This window comes from Cyprinodon tularosa, unplaced genomic scaffold, assembly GCF_016077235.1.
Source record: "Cyprinodon tularosa strain WSP-4 unplaced genomic scaffold, ASM1607723v1 ctg322, whole genome shotgun sequence".
In the NCBI taxonomy this organism is placed as follows: Eukaryota; Metazoa; Chordata; class Actinopteri; order Cyprinodontiformes; family Cyprinodontidae; genus Cyprinodon; species Cyprinodon tularosa.
In genome coordinates this window covers 413,227-428,341 of record NW_024039033.1, presented here as the reverse complement: position 1 = coordinate 428,341, position 15,115 = coordinate 413,227, and the positions used below count along the sequence as shown (strand labels likewise).

General features: G+C 40.1%; 1 protein-coding gene across 3 annotated transcripts in view; it reads left to right on the top strand.

The window, feature by feature from the left end:
* Window positions 1-15,115, top strand: part of asic1b (acid-sensing (proton-gated) ion channel 1b) — a 286,951-nt gene that overhangs the window by 262,303 nt on the left and 9,533 nt on the right. For all 3 annotated transcript variants that reach the window (XM_038293188.1, XM_038293185.1, XM_038293186.1), the window contains 3 exons: window positions 3,132-3,282; window positions 4,604-4,660; window positions 5,131-5,284. In XM_038293188.1, coding sequence (XP_038149116.1) covers window positions 3,132-3,282; window positions 4,604-4,660; window positions 5,131-5,284 — 362 coding nt within the window. The remainder of the gene's footprint in view (window positions 1-3,131; window positions 3,283-4,603; window positions 4,661-5,130; window positions 5,285-15,115) is intronic.

Sequence of the window (15,115 nt, the reverse complement as noted above, 5' to 3'; positions counted from 1 at the left end):
TTTGATTGTATGTCTCACAATTTTGTAATTTATCATTGTTCATTAAACTCTGAAAGCTATGTGACTTTGTTAATATTCTGTCCTAAAATGCGATAAGATGTGCCCTTTTTTTTTTTTTTGAGCACCTGCCCCTTTAGTGGTCTCTGCACGGCCCTGATGAGGAACATTCAATCACTTTTAGACTTCAGTCTAATATCACTCCAAGCTGAATTATCTGATCGAAAGGATCTAATGTTGAGTTGGAGCTCTTAGTTTGCTTAAACATTATGAATTGAGCCGGCAAGGTTTTATTTCTGCCGTGACATATCCCCTTCCTCAGAGCTTCACATTATGATGCGTCTCAAATGCTAAGTGCTCATAAAAGATAAGCGTTGACAAACTCTAAGCGAAGTCTTAGGAACAAAGTTAATGTTAATACAACACTAAAACTAAGGGATTATATTTATGTCTTATTATGCTTTATTTAAACATTGCTTTAAAATCCTTTGATACTCAGTTTGGTTTTAGTGATCATGACTTTCAACTCGTCAGTAATAACAAGTTGTTTTTTTTAGTTCTTTCATGCAAACGTTTTAAATTGTACAGCACATTGTCTTATAGCCAGTTTACAGTGAAAATCCCTGTTTTAGGAACACCAGAAATAATAAGACTTAAGTCATCTATATGGGATATAATGATATTTATGCATTTAGCAGACGCTTTTATCCAAAGTGAATTAAAGAGTAGACCCGTTATAGTATCTTTTAACAAAGTCTCTCATAAGAGTTTGCAGGAATTTTGGTCAATTTCTCCTGATAAAACAGTTGTAGATGACTCTGGTTTGTGAGCTGCCTCCCACTCCCACTCTACCTTTCAGCTATACCCTTCATTGGTCTGTATGTGCCCTTTTTCTAACCTCTATTGATACAGCACTGGCTTTATTCTGGGTGATCACATTCTCTTAACACCCTCATTTGAGCGTTTTCACAAGGTCTCTAGCTTTTGTTCCCAGGTTGTTAGACGTATTATGCACCCAAACACGATCTTCTCTGCAAGACAGAATCTGTCCCCTTTATTATAGGAACAGTGAAACCTTCAGATACCAAGAAATGATGCCTAATGATAAATCATACTTCTGAACGTAGGGGAAGGCCTAGAGGTTAGGGCATAGAGTTTGGAATCCAGACTTTGAGCTTCACTCCCACAGACTACCACTCTGGGTCCTTGAGCAAAAAGACCTTTTAAGGGGTCATAGAATGATTATAGAGGGTATTTGGCGCTGGTCCTTAAGGTCTGAATAGGGTGTGTAACTTTGGTTGGGCTGAAAATGGCATATTTGCTGTTCTATGATCCCTAATGCAAGCCTGGTTAAAAGCCCTAGAATGAAACGTCAGGTTTTCTTCCTTTCATGGTATGATAATGAATAATTAGATGAGCTGTGCGCTGATTGGCTGGTTTACAACGAGCAAAGCTGCTGAGCAAAGACGCATCATGGCAACAAGCACTCACTCACTGAAACATTGAAATTGTTGATATGGTAGATTGACCAGACGTCCTCTTTTTCCCGGACATGTCCTACTTTTCATACCTAAAAAAATGTCCTGGGGTAATATCAAAATCGTCCAGGATTGTGGTCGACTACAGTGAAGCACGTAGTCGAAACACACCAGGCACTCGAACCGAGCTGTCAGTTCCACGGCTGGTCCGGGAACCCCGGCGGACGGGGGCAGGGAGCCAGTGGGGGACGGAGCGACCAAACCCGACCCGGTGATGGTAGCCTGGACACCGGCCGCCCAAGCTTCCCCCCTCCTGCCTTATCTGCCCCCAGCCCCCCTCCTCCGGCTTAGGGAGGGCAGCTCATGGCTCTCTGCTGAGGTCCGGTCCAGTCAGCGGCCCAGCAGTCGACACCCCACCCCCCTTGCGCTATTGAACCAGTGGGCTGGTCTGTATGTGAATTTCGGGGAGTACAGGCCAGAACCAAATGAGGCAACATCCCTGAGTTTACGTCAATTCAGGGCTTCGTTTGGATTCGCCCATTTTATGGTGGAAGTTTAGAATTGTGAGATGGGGTGTGAGGTGTCGATGGGGTTTGAACTTCTCTGTACGTCCATTTCACCCACTGAACTATCGTTATTCATCTATAACTGCAGAGAGTTAATTTCATTGCTCTGTACTTGTGACAGTGTAATGACAATTTAAAAAATATATATATTTCCTGATATCATGGCTGGTTTCTTTCAGATTCCCAATATAGCATTTGTGCACCTCTTTGATAACATAATTGTTGAACATTAAGTAAATAGAACTTATCACGGTACTACTTACATAACAGCAAAAAGTAATCTGATAGAAAATATCATGTTATGAAAAATACAATATAAAACAAAAGAATTGAATAGAAAGTTACTTTATTGTACCACAATGGGGAAATTTAGGTGTTTACCACAGCAAAAAATGTATAGAATAAAACAAAACAAAAAAACAATGTATGTTTACATACAGAGAATGTAATAAGATAGTTCAAGCTAAAATACATCCATCTGTTTAAAGCACTTGAAATATTAGTGCTACTTACACTTTGAGATCAAGCATAACAAATAGGCTGATATGAAATGACTCTCAGAAGACTTTTGTGCAGGACTCCCACTAAAAAATGAGCAGAAGTCTGAGGGTTTAATTTACAGATGTTACATAAGAATTGCATAAAACTGTTTGGTTAGAACTCCAGTTGCATGTTTTTTTTCTTTTAAAAAAATATAGAGACTGAAACTCTTCCAGCAGAAACACTTTCTACTACACAGCTGGAACTATTGGGCTTCTTATGAAGAGTGGGCAGTACGATAAAAGCCCAGAGGGAGACTAGAAATAGGAGAGCGTAGGAGACCAGCTCCTACAAAAACCATCACTGTACAGATGTATTCACCATGAAGTAAGAATGGGATTCATTCTCTAAAGTCTAATGCAGCAAATGACCTGTGTAATGTGTATTGTCTGTTGGGAAATGGCCTCTTTTATAGACTGGGTAACAAGTTTCTCATCTTTCTGACAGGAAGTACAAGGTCAGGACTGCATTATCTGCACACAAGCAGGGAAGGATTTCTTAATAACACGCTGTAACTAAAAAGAGTTTTTTTTGTCTCTCTCTCTCTCAGCTGACGTACTTGCCCCCACCGTGGGGTGACTGCAAGTCCTCGGCAATGGACTCAGACTTCTTCAGCACTTACAGCATCACTGCCTGCAGAATCGACTGTGAGACACGATACCTGGTGGAGAACTGCAACTGCAGGATGGTCCACATGCCTGGTATCTCTCTGCGTCATACACACACATTCACACACAATGCATACATCTACATTTAAGAAGGCAGAATAAATGCCGTAGTGGAGGTTGCTGTAAACTTTCTGTAAAAGTGTGCGTGTAAAATGGTGACGGTGACAGTTTTACTCAAGGAACTGACAGTTTTTAGCAGCTGTCTTAGAAAATCACACACTTTCACACTCCAGTGGATCGGAAAACTCGACCATTTTCTCTTTGTGTTTGTGCAGTGATTAAATGCCTACCTCGTGCTTTTAATCACAGTGTGAGATCTCAGATGGCAAATTGAAAAGGGGGTTTGGCACAGAGGAAACATTTGGATTGGGACTTTGTTAACGCTCACTCACCTGCCACCTCTCCAATATCTCTGCTGTCAGTCGCAGATCAGCCTGAAAATCCGCCTGTGATCATCAGGATTTTATGCTACCTGGTTGTGGGTATAAGGGTGCAGAGAACGGGATAAATCCTCCCCGGTGGTTTGTACTCCAGTCCCTAGATCTCTCTGTCAGCTGAGTAATTGTTAGGGAAAATCCCATGAAATATTGCCCGTAGCAGGGAAGTAATTTTCTGTTCATCCACAGCAGACCTTTATTCAGTGTTGCCTTGATGGATTGGAATGAATGGCTGGACTTCTAGAATGAGATGGATAAGAACAATGTTGACAGAAACGTTTAAGCAGTGATAAATGGAATCAGAAATATCAGCTGTGCTGCTGCCATCAACACCTTTGTTTATAGATGTTCAAGATTGGCTTGTTTTTTCAGTGTAGTCCTGTTTCTCTGACTGTGACTGGCTGGATGTGCTCACTTCATCCTCTAATATGGGAGCGGGCTCAGAGCTCGTCTGCCTGGTTGTGTGTTGCCTGGACCCTTTTACAGCTGCTTTTTGTATCTCTGCTTCTGTCTCCTTGAACCCCAGTCAGCCTCGGCAGATGGCCGCTCACACTGAGCCTGGTTCTGCTGGAGGTTTCTTCCTGTTAAAAGGGAGTTTTTCCTCTCCACTGTCACTACAAGCACGCTTAGTGTGAGAGATTGCATTTGAATCAATGAGTCGATGCAATCAACTGGTTTTCCTTAGATAGAAAACTGAATCAATTTGACTGGATGATCTGGTTGAACTGGAAAGTGCCTTGAGATGACATGTGTTGTGAATTGGCGCTACATAAATAAACTAGATTGAATTGAAGTTCTATGGCAATACTCGTGAAAGAAGAGTAGCAAAAGTTGAGCCCAGATCTTTGTTGTCTTCTCTGCTTTCCTTCAAACTGATGCTGTTTTCTTTTTTCTTTTTTGTTTCTGCCTGTCCTTAGGAGATGCCCCATACTGCACCCCGGAGCAGTACAAGGAATGTGCAGACCCTGCCTTGGGTAAGAAAATAAACCAGCATGATGTGTGAAAACTGATAGTGTATATGTATCCCACTGTTCTGAGCTCTTGATCCAATCTGATAACAGATAATAGCGTTCCTTCAACATGATGGTACCACTGAGGCTTTCCTTTTTTGCCTCGCCACAAGCTAAAACCTCTCAAGCCTTTCATGTTCGCTGCTTTTTTTCTTCCTGACTTGCAGTCTCTTACTCCTCCATGGCACACTTGGCATGTTGCCCTCTAGTTGCAGCTGTCCCTCTTGCTCTGTCAGCATGCATCTATCGCCTGTCTTCTGTATTTCAATGTCTCTGAGGTCGTCTCTTTCTTGATGAGTCGCACTCAGTTGGCATTTTGATTGTCATGCCAGGATGAGGATAAATGAATCTGTCCCTCTCCTCTCTCTTTGGATCTCTGTCTTTTTTTTTCCTCACTTCCTCTTCTCCCTCCATCTGTCTCCTTAATTTTCTAGACTTTCTTGTTGAGAGGGATAATGATTACTGCGTGTGCGAGACTCCGTGCAACTTGACTCGATATGGCAAAGAGCTGTCCTTTGTGAAGATACCCAGCAAGGCGTCCGCAAAGTACCTTGCCAAGAAATTCAACAAGACTGAACAGTACATTGCGTAAGTCATATTTGATTTTATTTTTCGGATTCATTGTTCTGTTTATTGTGTTTGCTTCATCATCATATTGATTTTGTTCAAGGTAGTTTTATCCACCTTTCTGAAAAGGCTTCTTTACTAGATTTAGAAGCAGCTAAGAATTTAGGTTAGATGAGTTTTTAAATGAATCTCAGATTTCTGGAGAACAATTTAACAACTCTTTAGGAAGTTTTATTTTTTTGTTTTTTTTTACTAGTTTCATAGAAATTGGTGATTCTTCAAGCATTATTTTAAATTTCTTACTTCTACCAAGACAGGGTTGTAAGTTTAATGAAAAATAAAATATTTCTTGAAAATCTTTAAAAAGAAATATCTGAAAAGTGTGAATTTGCAACTAGCCCCTCCCTACTATGATTAGATTGACCTAATTAGCAAATAATCTACCTATATATAAAAAGAATTTGTCAATAAAGTCCTCATAGGTTGGTTTAAATGCTTCCCTACTATTTCCTATCTCTCTGGTATGCTGGCGGTTTTTTTAAAAAACACTTTACCTGCTTCATCATCTGTAGGATATTGTACCATGCTGACAGTGGATGCATTTGCGGATTTGTTGATGTATCTAACATCACCTGAGGCAGTTGGACTCACAAACAGGCTACACTCACTATATATAGTGATAATTAGGACAAAAGTACCTTATTTTGCTGCATTTCTTCTACTTTCTGCTGTTATCCTAATCAAAATGTTGTGATTTTCCATTTTCAGAATAAAAAAAATCTTGTCATTCTTGGTGTCAAATAACTACCAAGACCTCTGACTGACTTATTTGTGACCTTGTCTCACTGAATATAAAATTTGTTGAAATTGCAATGCGATTAAGTGTGTTTTATTATGAAATGCACTAGATGTGCTTTACTTCTCCAATCTGTCTGACCTACTGTCTGTCTCATTAGGATCTTTAGCAATATATCCTTTTGCCGTGCTTTGGTGGCGCAGTGGTTATCGTGCACGGCCCAATTACAGAGGCCTTGGTCTCGACGAGATTGACCCGGGTTCAAGTCCGCCTGTGGTTCTTTGCCACATGTAGGGCTGGGTACCGAACTTCGGTACTTTTATGGTACCGACCGAAATGCTTCGGTTCTACAGAGTATCGAAACATGCCTCGTCTTTCGGTACCAAGTTTCGGTGATTGGCTGGAACACTTAAGGTGATTGCGTCATCCAGGAAAAATACACAGGTGGTCACGCCTACAGCCAGGGTTCATGTGTATCTTTTGTGAACTGGTTGCAGCGTCGCGGAACCCCTTTAAAATGCCCCCCAGGTCAAAAGTGCGGCTTCACTTTATTAAGACTGATGCTAATAGTGCACAATGCAATACATCGTGCACGGAAATAATTTAAGAGCAGAAAGTCGCTCTGTGTTTGACTGCAAGAAGAGCGGACCGCAGCCAGCGCGACCATCCTCCTCTCAGCAGCCCGTGGGCAGAGCAAAGCCAGAGCGGAGTGAATCATGCTGCTTTCAAACTGGACGCAGCAAGAGCAGCAAAATCTCATCTGCTGCTTCATTTTTGCTGCTTGTACCAGCTTCTGACGCGCTGCTGAAGAAGCTTTGCTGCTCTGGCTGCGCGGTCGCAAAGTGGGTCAGACGCGCGTTGGGCGGAGCTACTCTATCCTTTATTTGCCTTGCAGCTATATTTGCTGTGATCAGTGGGAATAAAGTAGTTTTATTATGTTTTTAAGTGGGAAAATCCACCTGAAAACGTAATCAGTGCAGTCAGTTCATCCTGCCTTCAATATTTCTGTCGGAGCCGCTCAGACCCCCCCCATACCAGCGGTGCGCTGTCAGTAGGATCCCATTCAACGGGCTTGTTTGTCAGACATGGTAATTTTTCTAAAGGAAAACTGCTAAGTAAAAAGGTCCTCACAATGTAACAGTGAATATTAGACACTGAATTATTTATTTTTTTATGTAAGAGGAAAAATGTAAATGGAAAAACAGAGCTTAAAATAAAACTCAAGATTTGTACTTTTTTATGTTGTGTAATTTTCTTTTTTTTCGAATTGATATTATAAAACTGGTATCGAAAAAAGTATCGTTCAGGAACCGGTATCGAAGTGAAGGTATCGGTATTGGTACCGGAACCGAAATTTTTTTAACAATACCCAGCCCTAGCCACATGTCTCTCTCATACCACTTTCCTGTCAGGCAACTGTAGCCACTAGTGCTGCAAAAACCTCAAAAAAAACAAAAAATATTTTGCGTTGTCATCAGTGAAGTCAGTCCCTATCTCTAAGGGGAAACAGAGTAGGCTCCCAGCGCTGCATAGCCTGTGTGAATTTCAGCAGTTATGATAATGGCTTTAATTTGGGACAGAGAGCAAGAGAGGCCAGAGTCTGTTCGCATTGCCTCCAGGATCTCACATCCTCCATGTTCGCTTCACTCCGCTCATGTATGCTCATCAACTCTGTTATGTTAAATAATTAGAACAGTTCCACTAAGAAACAACTCCAACATCACTGTCCGCAAACCTGCTCCCCATCCTTCACTATTAGAATATAGAATCATTTTCTGATGCGCTCCAGCCTGCTTTGCTCCAGCCTAACCTCCTGTGTCTGCTCTCTTGGGGCTTCAAAGAACTAGGAGCAGAGCTCGACAGTGCTCCACGGATGTGACAGGTGTTGCCTTTCATGAAATTATGGAGGCGGTTTGCAGCAGAACTGCCTTTAGGGTTTGGAAGTTGAGATCTAGAGGACATAAGGATGTTTGTCATTGTGGAGCTGCTGTTAAATCCCTGTGGCACATAAATGTAATAACAGTTTTAAAAATGAAAAACGGAGAGAAGATGTTCCATTGTTTCATTGTCTTGTTTTATGTATTTACGTTTTCATAAAAAAAGGTCACCAGACCTTCTTGGAAAGACGTTGATATGCTTTCCATGTGCCTGCAAGTGGTCAGATAATTAATAGCTGAATAAATCAGGCAGTAGTTCATGACATTAGTTTTAATCATTCTACATCAGGGTGGAGTACCTGCATAGCGTACGGTGAGATCAACAGACTTTATTATTGGATAATTGTTTTAGCATTTTAGTCTCAGTTGCGTTGATTCTGTAATATTGGTGAATATGTTTGGTATACATGACACATTTAAGTTGCAGTGCCTCTTTGGCCCTGTTTCCTTTTTTTCTATGCCTTTCTGTCTTCCAAAGGCATTACAATGAGAATCATAGAATAAACTATATTACTAGAATCTTACAAGAACCTTAGTGAACAAAATGTTTCTTTTAGACTAAGGAACACACCATACAGGTCAGGGATGAAGTTGTGAAGATATTTAAAGCTGTATTAAGTTCCAAAGCAATATCCTGAGCTTTGAACATCTCATGAAGCACTGTTAGATCCATATTTAAAATTAAAGATAGTCTTACTGCAAACCTACTAGGGTGGGGCTATTGATTTAAACCACTGGTGTCAAACTCAAATAATCGATGACCAGTGTCCTGGAACTGTTAGATACACTATATTGCCAAAAGTATTTGCTCACCCATCCAAATTATTGGAATCAGGTGTTCCAATCACTTCCATGGCCACAGGTGTATAAATTCAAGCACCTAGGCATGCAGACTGTTTTTACAAACATTTGTGAAAGAATGGGTCGCTCTCAGGAGCTCAGTGAATTCCAGCGTGGAACTGTGATAGGATGCCACCTGTGCAACAAATCCAGTCGTGAAATTTCCTCGCTCCTAAATATTCCACAGTCAACTGTCAGCTGTATTATAAGAAAATGGAAGTGTTTGGGAACGACAGCAACTCAGCCACGAAGTGGTAGGCCACGTAAACTGACGGAGCGGGGTCAGCGGATGCTGACGCGCATAGTGCGAAGAGGTCGCCAACTTTCTGCAGAGTCAATCACTACAGACCTCCAAACTTCATGTAGCTCAAGAACAGTGCGCAGAGAGCTTCATGGAATGGGTTTCCATGGGCGAGCAGCTGCATCCAAGCCATACATCACCAAGTGCAATGCAAAGCGTCGGATGCGGTGGTGTAAAGCACGCCGCCACTGGACTCTAGAGCAGTGGAGACGCGTTCTCTGGAGTGACGAATCGCGCTTCTCCATCTGGCAATCTGATGGACGGGTCTGGGTTTGGCGGTTGCCAGGAGAACGGTACTTGTCTGACTGCATTGTGCCAAGTGTAAAGTTTGGTGGAGGGGGGATTATGGTGTGGGGTTGTTTTTCAGGAGCTGGGCTTGGCCCCTTAGTTCCAGTGAAAGGAACTCTGAATGCTTCAGCATACCAAGACATTTTGGACAATTCCATGCTCCCAACTTTGTGGGAACAGTTTGGAGCTGGCCCCTTCCTCTTCCAACATGACTGTGCACCAGTGCACAAAGCAAGGTCCATAAAGACATGGATGACAGAGTCTGGTGTGGATGAACTTGACTGGCCTGCACAGAGTCCTGACCTCAACCCGATAGAACACCTTTGGGATGAATTAGAGCGGAGACTGAGAGCCAGGCCTTCTCGTCCAACATCAGTGTGCGACCTCACAAATGCGCTTCTGGAAGAATGGTCAAAAATTCCCATAAACACACTCCTAAACCTTGTGGACAGCCTTCCCAGAAGAGTTGAAGCTGTTCTAGCTGCAAAGGGTGGACCGACGTCATATTGAACCCTATGGATTAGGAACGGGATGTCACTTAAGCTCATATGTGAGTCAAGGCAGGTGAGCAAATACTTTTGGCAATATAGTGTATGTCCCTCGCTGTACACACCTGCATCAAATGGCTTAACTTTCTCAGTAGCATGTAGTCAAGCACCGCAGAGCTCTGTTAATCAGCTTATATTGGAGTCAGATGTGTTGAAGCAGAGATGCATTTCAGAGCAGAAGGACATACGCCCTCAAGCACTGGAGTTTGAGACTACTGATCTAAACTGACAGGCCAGACAATGATAGCTTTGGTTGAGAAAGCAGTCAAGACATCCAGGTTCACTCTGGTAGAGGAATCTGTGGAACTAATAGTTGCATACTGTAGGAATCTGGCTTAATGTAATAGTTACCCATAAAAAGCAATTGTTGCATGAACTAGGGCTCAAACAATTAATCGTGATTAATAATATAATAATCCTGATTAATCGATTATTGAAAAAATAGTCAACTATTTTAGTAATCGAATATTTGTTTACTAGAGTATACAGAATGTAAAATATGCCTTTAGCTGACAGAGCAACACACTTAGAACAGTAATTATACCAATTATACCATTTAAGATAAAAAGAAATAGAATTTTTTTCTATCCAGAACTCCTCAAGTGGAAAAGTTTTAGTTTTACCTGCTTTACTTTCGTAAAAAAACTTCTTTAAGCCTTTAAAGCCCGATCCAAGAATAAAACAAAACAGAAAATAACTTTTTTTTGGTTTGAAGTCCGTATTTGGCCTTTTAACAAAATATGTAAAAAAAAAAAAAACAGAAATACATTTTTGATATTAATAATTTATTAAGTCAAGATTATTTTTTGTGTAGCCTTCTGCCCTCTGTTATCAGGTATATCTGATTGGGTACAACAGGATTTTGAGCAAAGTTTTTACCATTAAATTATGCAAAAGGTGTCAGACGCAAAACATTTCAGAAACCGTATTTATCAAATATGATACATTTGGCATTACAGGGTTAAAGAACCTTTGGCTATTTGATTATTAATAAATGAATCAAAAAAGGATCGACAGATTAATCAATTTGCAAAATAATTGTTAGTTGTATCCCTAGAATGAATGTAATTAGAGTTTCTATTTACAGTTTGACGCAGCTCTTGTAGGAAACATAACAAATGTGAAAAAGAGCCATTTTTGGGAAATTTGGCCAAATCCTTATTATTTGTGTCAGAAAAGTAACCACCATGTCTCACCAAATCAACAGTGTGGTGAGACAGGGTGGTGGTCACATTATGCTGTGAGGATGCTTTTATTCACCAGGGAAATTTAAACTGATGGTTTGATGGGTAAAGGAGATCCTGGACTAACCTAAGACTGCAAAAGAATTGGATATTGGGCAAAGGTTCACCTCTAAGCAGAATCTGTACTTCCCAAGGAAACAATGAAAAACAGAAACATGGCTATAGGAAAGTAGTCAATGATAATTGAAGCTGCATGCGAGCTAAATGAGCTGTTGAGATGGCAGAGGAAAGTAGAAAACAAGTTTCATCTTAAAAGCAGATCTACCAACTGACTGAACATCATCCAAAAGCATTGATTCCACATTTGTTTCTGCAAGAGGATTTTATGCACCTATTCAGGGTTATTCAGGGTTTTGCTTTTTATCTGAGAATCAGAGGTTCGTTTCCAGCCGCCCGGCTTCATCACTCAGTGTGGTAAAAGTATCCATGCTCATCAAGTAGGATAATTATACAGGATATATTTCTGAAGAAATTTTACCTCTGTGTTCCACCTTCAAACAAATGGTGAACAAATGAAAGACAAACAAGAATGCTGTAACCCTTCAAAGGTTAACTACCAATGACATTAATCATAGATCTGCTACTGAAAATGTTCTCCCACCTGACTGTCTAGATCTAAAAATATCAAAACAACATAAGGGATGCCTCCCATTGAAAGTTCATTCTTTTTGTTCTTATTTAACCTCTATTTAATAGTCCCGCTGAGATCAAAAACCTTTTTAAAAGACAGTTTTGGCCTGGAGGCCGCACAATACTGAACATAAAGTTGCATGTTAAGAACTAACTAACAACTATAAAAAAAATATTGAATCAATCTAAAAAAAACTTTTAGGGTCTTTGTAAAAAAAAAAAAAAATCAATGAAATAAGATTAGTTAATTTCAAAGTTAACTGAAGCGCTTTTTAAGAAATGGGAGTTAAGTGAATAAAAAACCTTCTTGTCCAAATAATTCAGAGCAAAAAGGGACAGAAAGAAGCAACAAATTATGTTAGCAAAAGGTACATGTTTTGCAGCTTTAATATTTATATTGTTCACCCCAGTAGGTGTGGTAAATGTGTTATTTTATTTGATATTATTCGGACTGTCATATATAGTTTGTGAACTGGTTGTGTTAGAACAACAAATGAAAGTCTAAATCGACCTCAAATTATGGTCAAACTCATAATTCTGCACATATATGGAATAAATTCACCACAACTTTCTTTCTATATAAGATTTTATTAACAAAAGTTGATCAAGTTGATCAAATAGTCATACTTATGACCATTTTTCTATCAAGATGGGGTGCTGAGTGTACATTAATGATAAATAAAATGGACTTTTTTGATTTTAGCAAATGACTGCAATGAAACAAAGAGTGAAACATTTAAAGGGGTCTGAATACTTTCTGTACCCACTGTATTTCAGTTAATAACTCTCAACTAAACTAGTGAAACCCAACTAAACTAAGCTACTATGTACAAAGAAGGAAAAACATGGTTAATCAATAGGATAATGCAATGATATCATAGTTTAAAATGGATTTTATGTTTGAGAAGCAAAGGTTATCTTCAAGAATTTGTTATGTTCTCAAATTAGCTTTTCACGAAATTAAAGCATTTAAAAACAATTCACAATGCAAATTCATGAGGTGAATAAAACATTATTTGGCCAAATAATATTTTATTAAATGATTTGTTTAATCAGAAAACAATGACCTTTAGTTTATTGTTTCTTAGTCTTCTTTGATTAAGCTATTAAGGATTCCATTACGACCTTTGGTTATAATTTGGTAATTAAAAAGTAATGAGCATATGAGAAAACACATGAACATTAACATTATATCAGTGTTTAAACCCTTAGTTAGATCAGGCTTGTTTTAGTTCTTTAAGCAACAGCTCATACATGTAAGCATAGCATACCATGCAGTCCATCTTGTTTGGTCGTTACTACACAGTAAACACATGAAATTATCAAAACTCATGAAAAGACATATTTTTTAACTGAAGAATATGTCTCTAATAGTGCCAGACTTGTTCTCTGACCATATCCATTTTGCAAAGCTTGACTTTTCTCCAGCATAGCAGCTTAGCATGGCAGGCTCACAGCAGGGCTTTCCTTTGTTCCAGCCACACATTAGGAGATCTCTCCTCCTCCACCTCTTCATCTCTTTGAAAAGTCTGAAAAGTTCCTGAAACTCAAAGAGGAAAGTTTCAAACAGTCTGTTTTGCAGCAGTTTGGTTCTGAAATGTCAGCCATCATGACTTAGCCTTGGTCATTCTGGAGATCTGGACCTTGGGCCTGGGCTTAACATGATGGCTTCTTCCAATGTGAACCCCCGGGCAGAAAGTAGAGACAGCCGCTTTTGTCCTCAAGGAACCATGGGGAGACCTCTGAGGTGTGTCTTTAACCAGTTTAAACCGGGGAACAATTGGCTTTTAGTGGCAGATGGAACGGCTCACTGACGCATGTCTACCTGGGTCAAACGCCTCTGCAAGCAATCCGCATTAAAATCACCTCAGGTCTGATTGGCATGCTGTGGGAACACTAGACCCAGGTTGACCCCCTAAATTACGTGCCGCCATCGAATGCAACGTACGGATGTCAACACGCCACGCCAATCGCTTTTGATCTAACAAGCCGAAACAAATCTGCTACATTCAATAAATGTGTCGGAGCGCTGGTGGGAGGGATTCGGACGGATAAAAGGGCGAAATAATAAAGAATACTGACCACACTCTGGCTCCCGTCCATGTTGCTCTCCATTATTTACTTCCCTGATTTCCGTAGCACTGTCGACATCATCAACGCTCACCCAGGATGATGCCGTAATTGGTCACCATGCAGCTTGCCAGAAGGGGAAATGGGAAAAAAAGCCAAAAGCCGATTGTTTTCTGGTCAACCCCGTTTTAAAAAAAAAACTAGGTTTTCAGTGGAAAGTGGCTTTAAAGTGAGCGTGGGGAGGCTTGCAGAAGCTTTGAGAGGAGAGCAGCACTGTTGGGCACCCTTTACCCCAGTGAACATGTTAAGAAGAAACATGGTCATTGGTCATCAGTGTCCAAAATTATTCAATAACAATGTCCATAATGTTTAGGTCCAACATTTACAAACTGACTTTATTTTCTTATTGCATTTACAGTACAGATAAAGACTGAGAGCAGTCCACGTAATGCCTGAATAAAAGTTAACTAATGGGAATTACGCTGATGAAGATTCTCAGTCATCCAGGTCATAGTCATTCCGTAAAAGTTTAAAAACAATCCACTGGACTTGGTTTCCAAGGTTTAAAGACGTTTCGCTTTCCCTTCAGGAAGCTTTTTCAGACAGTTGAATTGAGAAAGCTTCCTGCAGGGGAAGCGAAACGTCTTCAAACCTTGGAAATCAAGTCCAGTGGATTGTTTTCAAACTTTTACGGCATTTTATCAAAAACTAACACTTATACCATCCTATGCATGGGCTCTGTACATTTTAAAGCCCCAGTGTGTACGATTTACTCCCCTCTAGTGGTTTCCAAGATTTGAAGACGTTTCACTACCTCTCCAGGAAGCTCTCTCAATTCAAATTCATAAGAATAATGGGAATTACATTATAGATACCAACATTAGGTCATACCGAGAAACAGGGCTGAGTATTGCTTATCCAGAAACAGCAAATCGCTTCTCTCCCAAAAAGTTGTATATCTGCAGTTTAATAACAACTACATATATTAAGCAACATTGTAAATTGCTTTGAGGATTCATAGGAATGAAATAATACAAACTGCTGCTTAGAGAAAGGAAGAAAATACAGCATGAAAATAATTTCAGTTTTTTGAAAGGTATCGTTGCATGATTTGTCACCAAAGGGTTAGATGCCTTTTCCTTTTTCTTCATGACAAAAAAATCTTTTTTCTAGGTTGGATGATCCCTTTAAATATTTT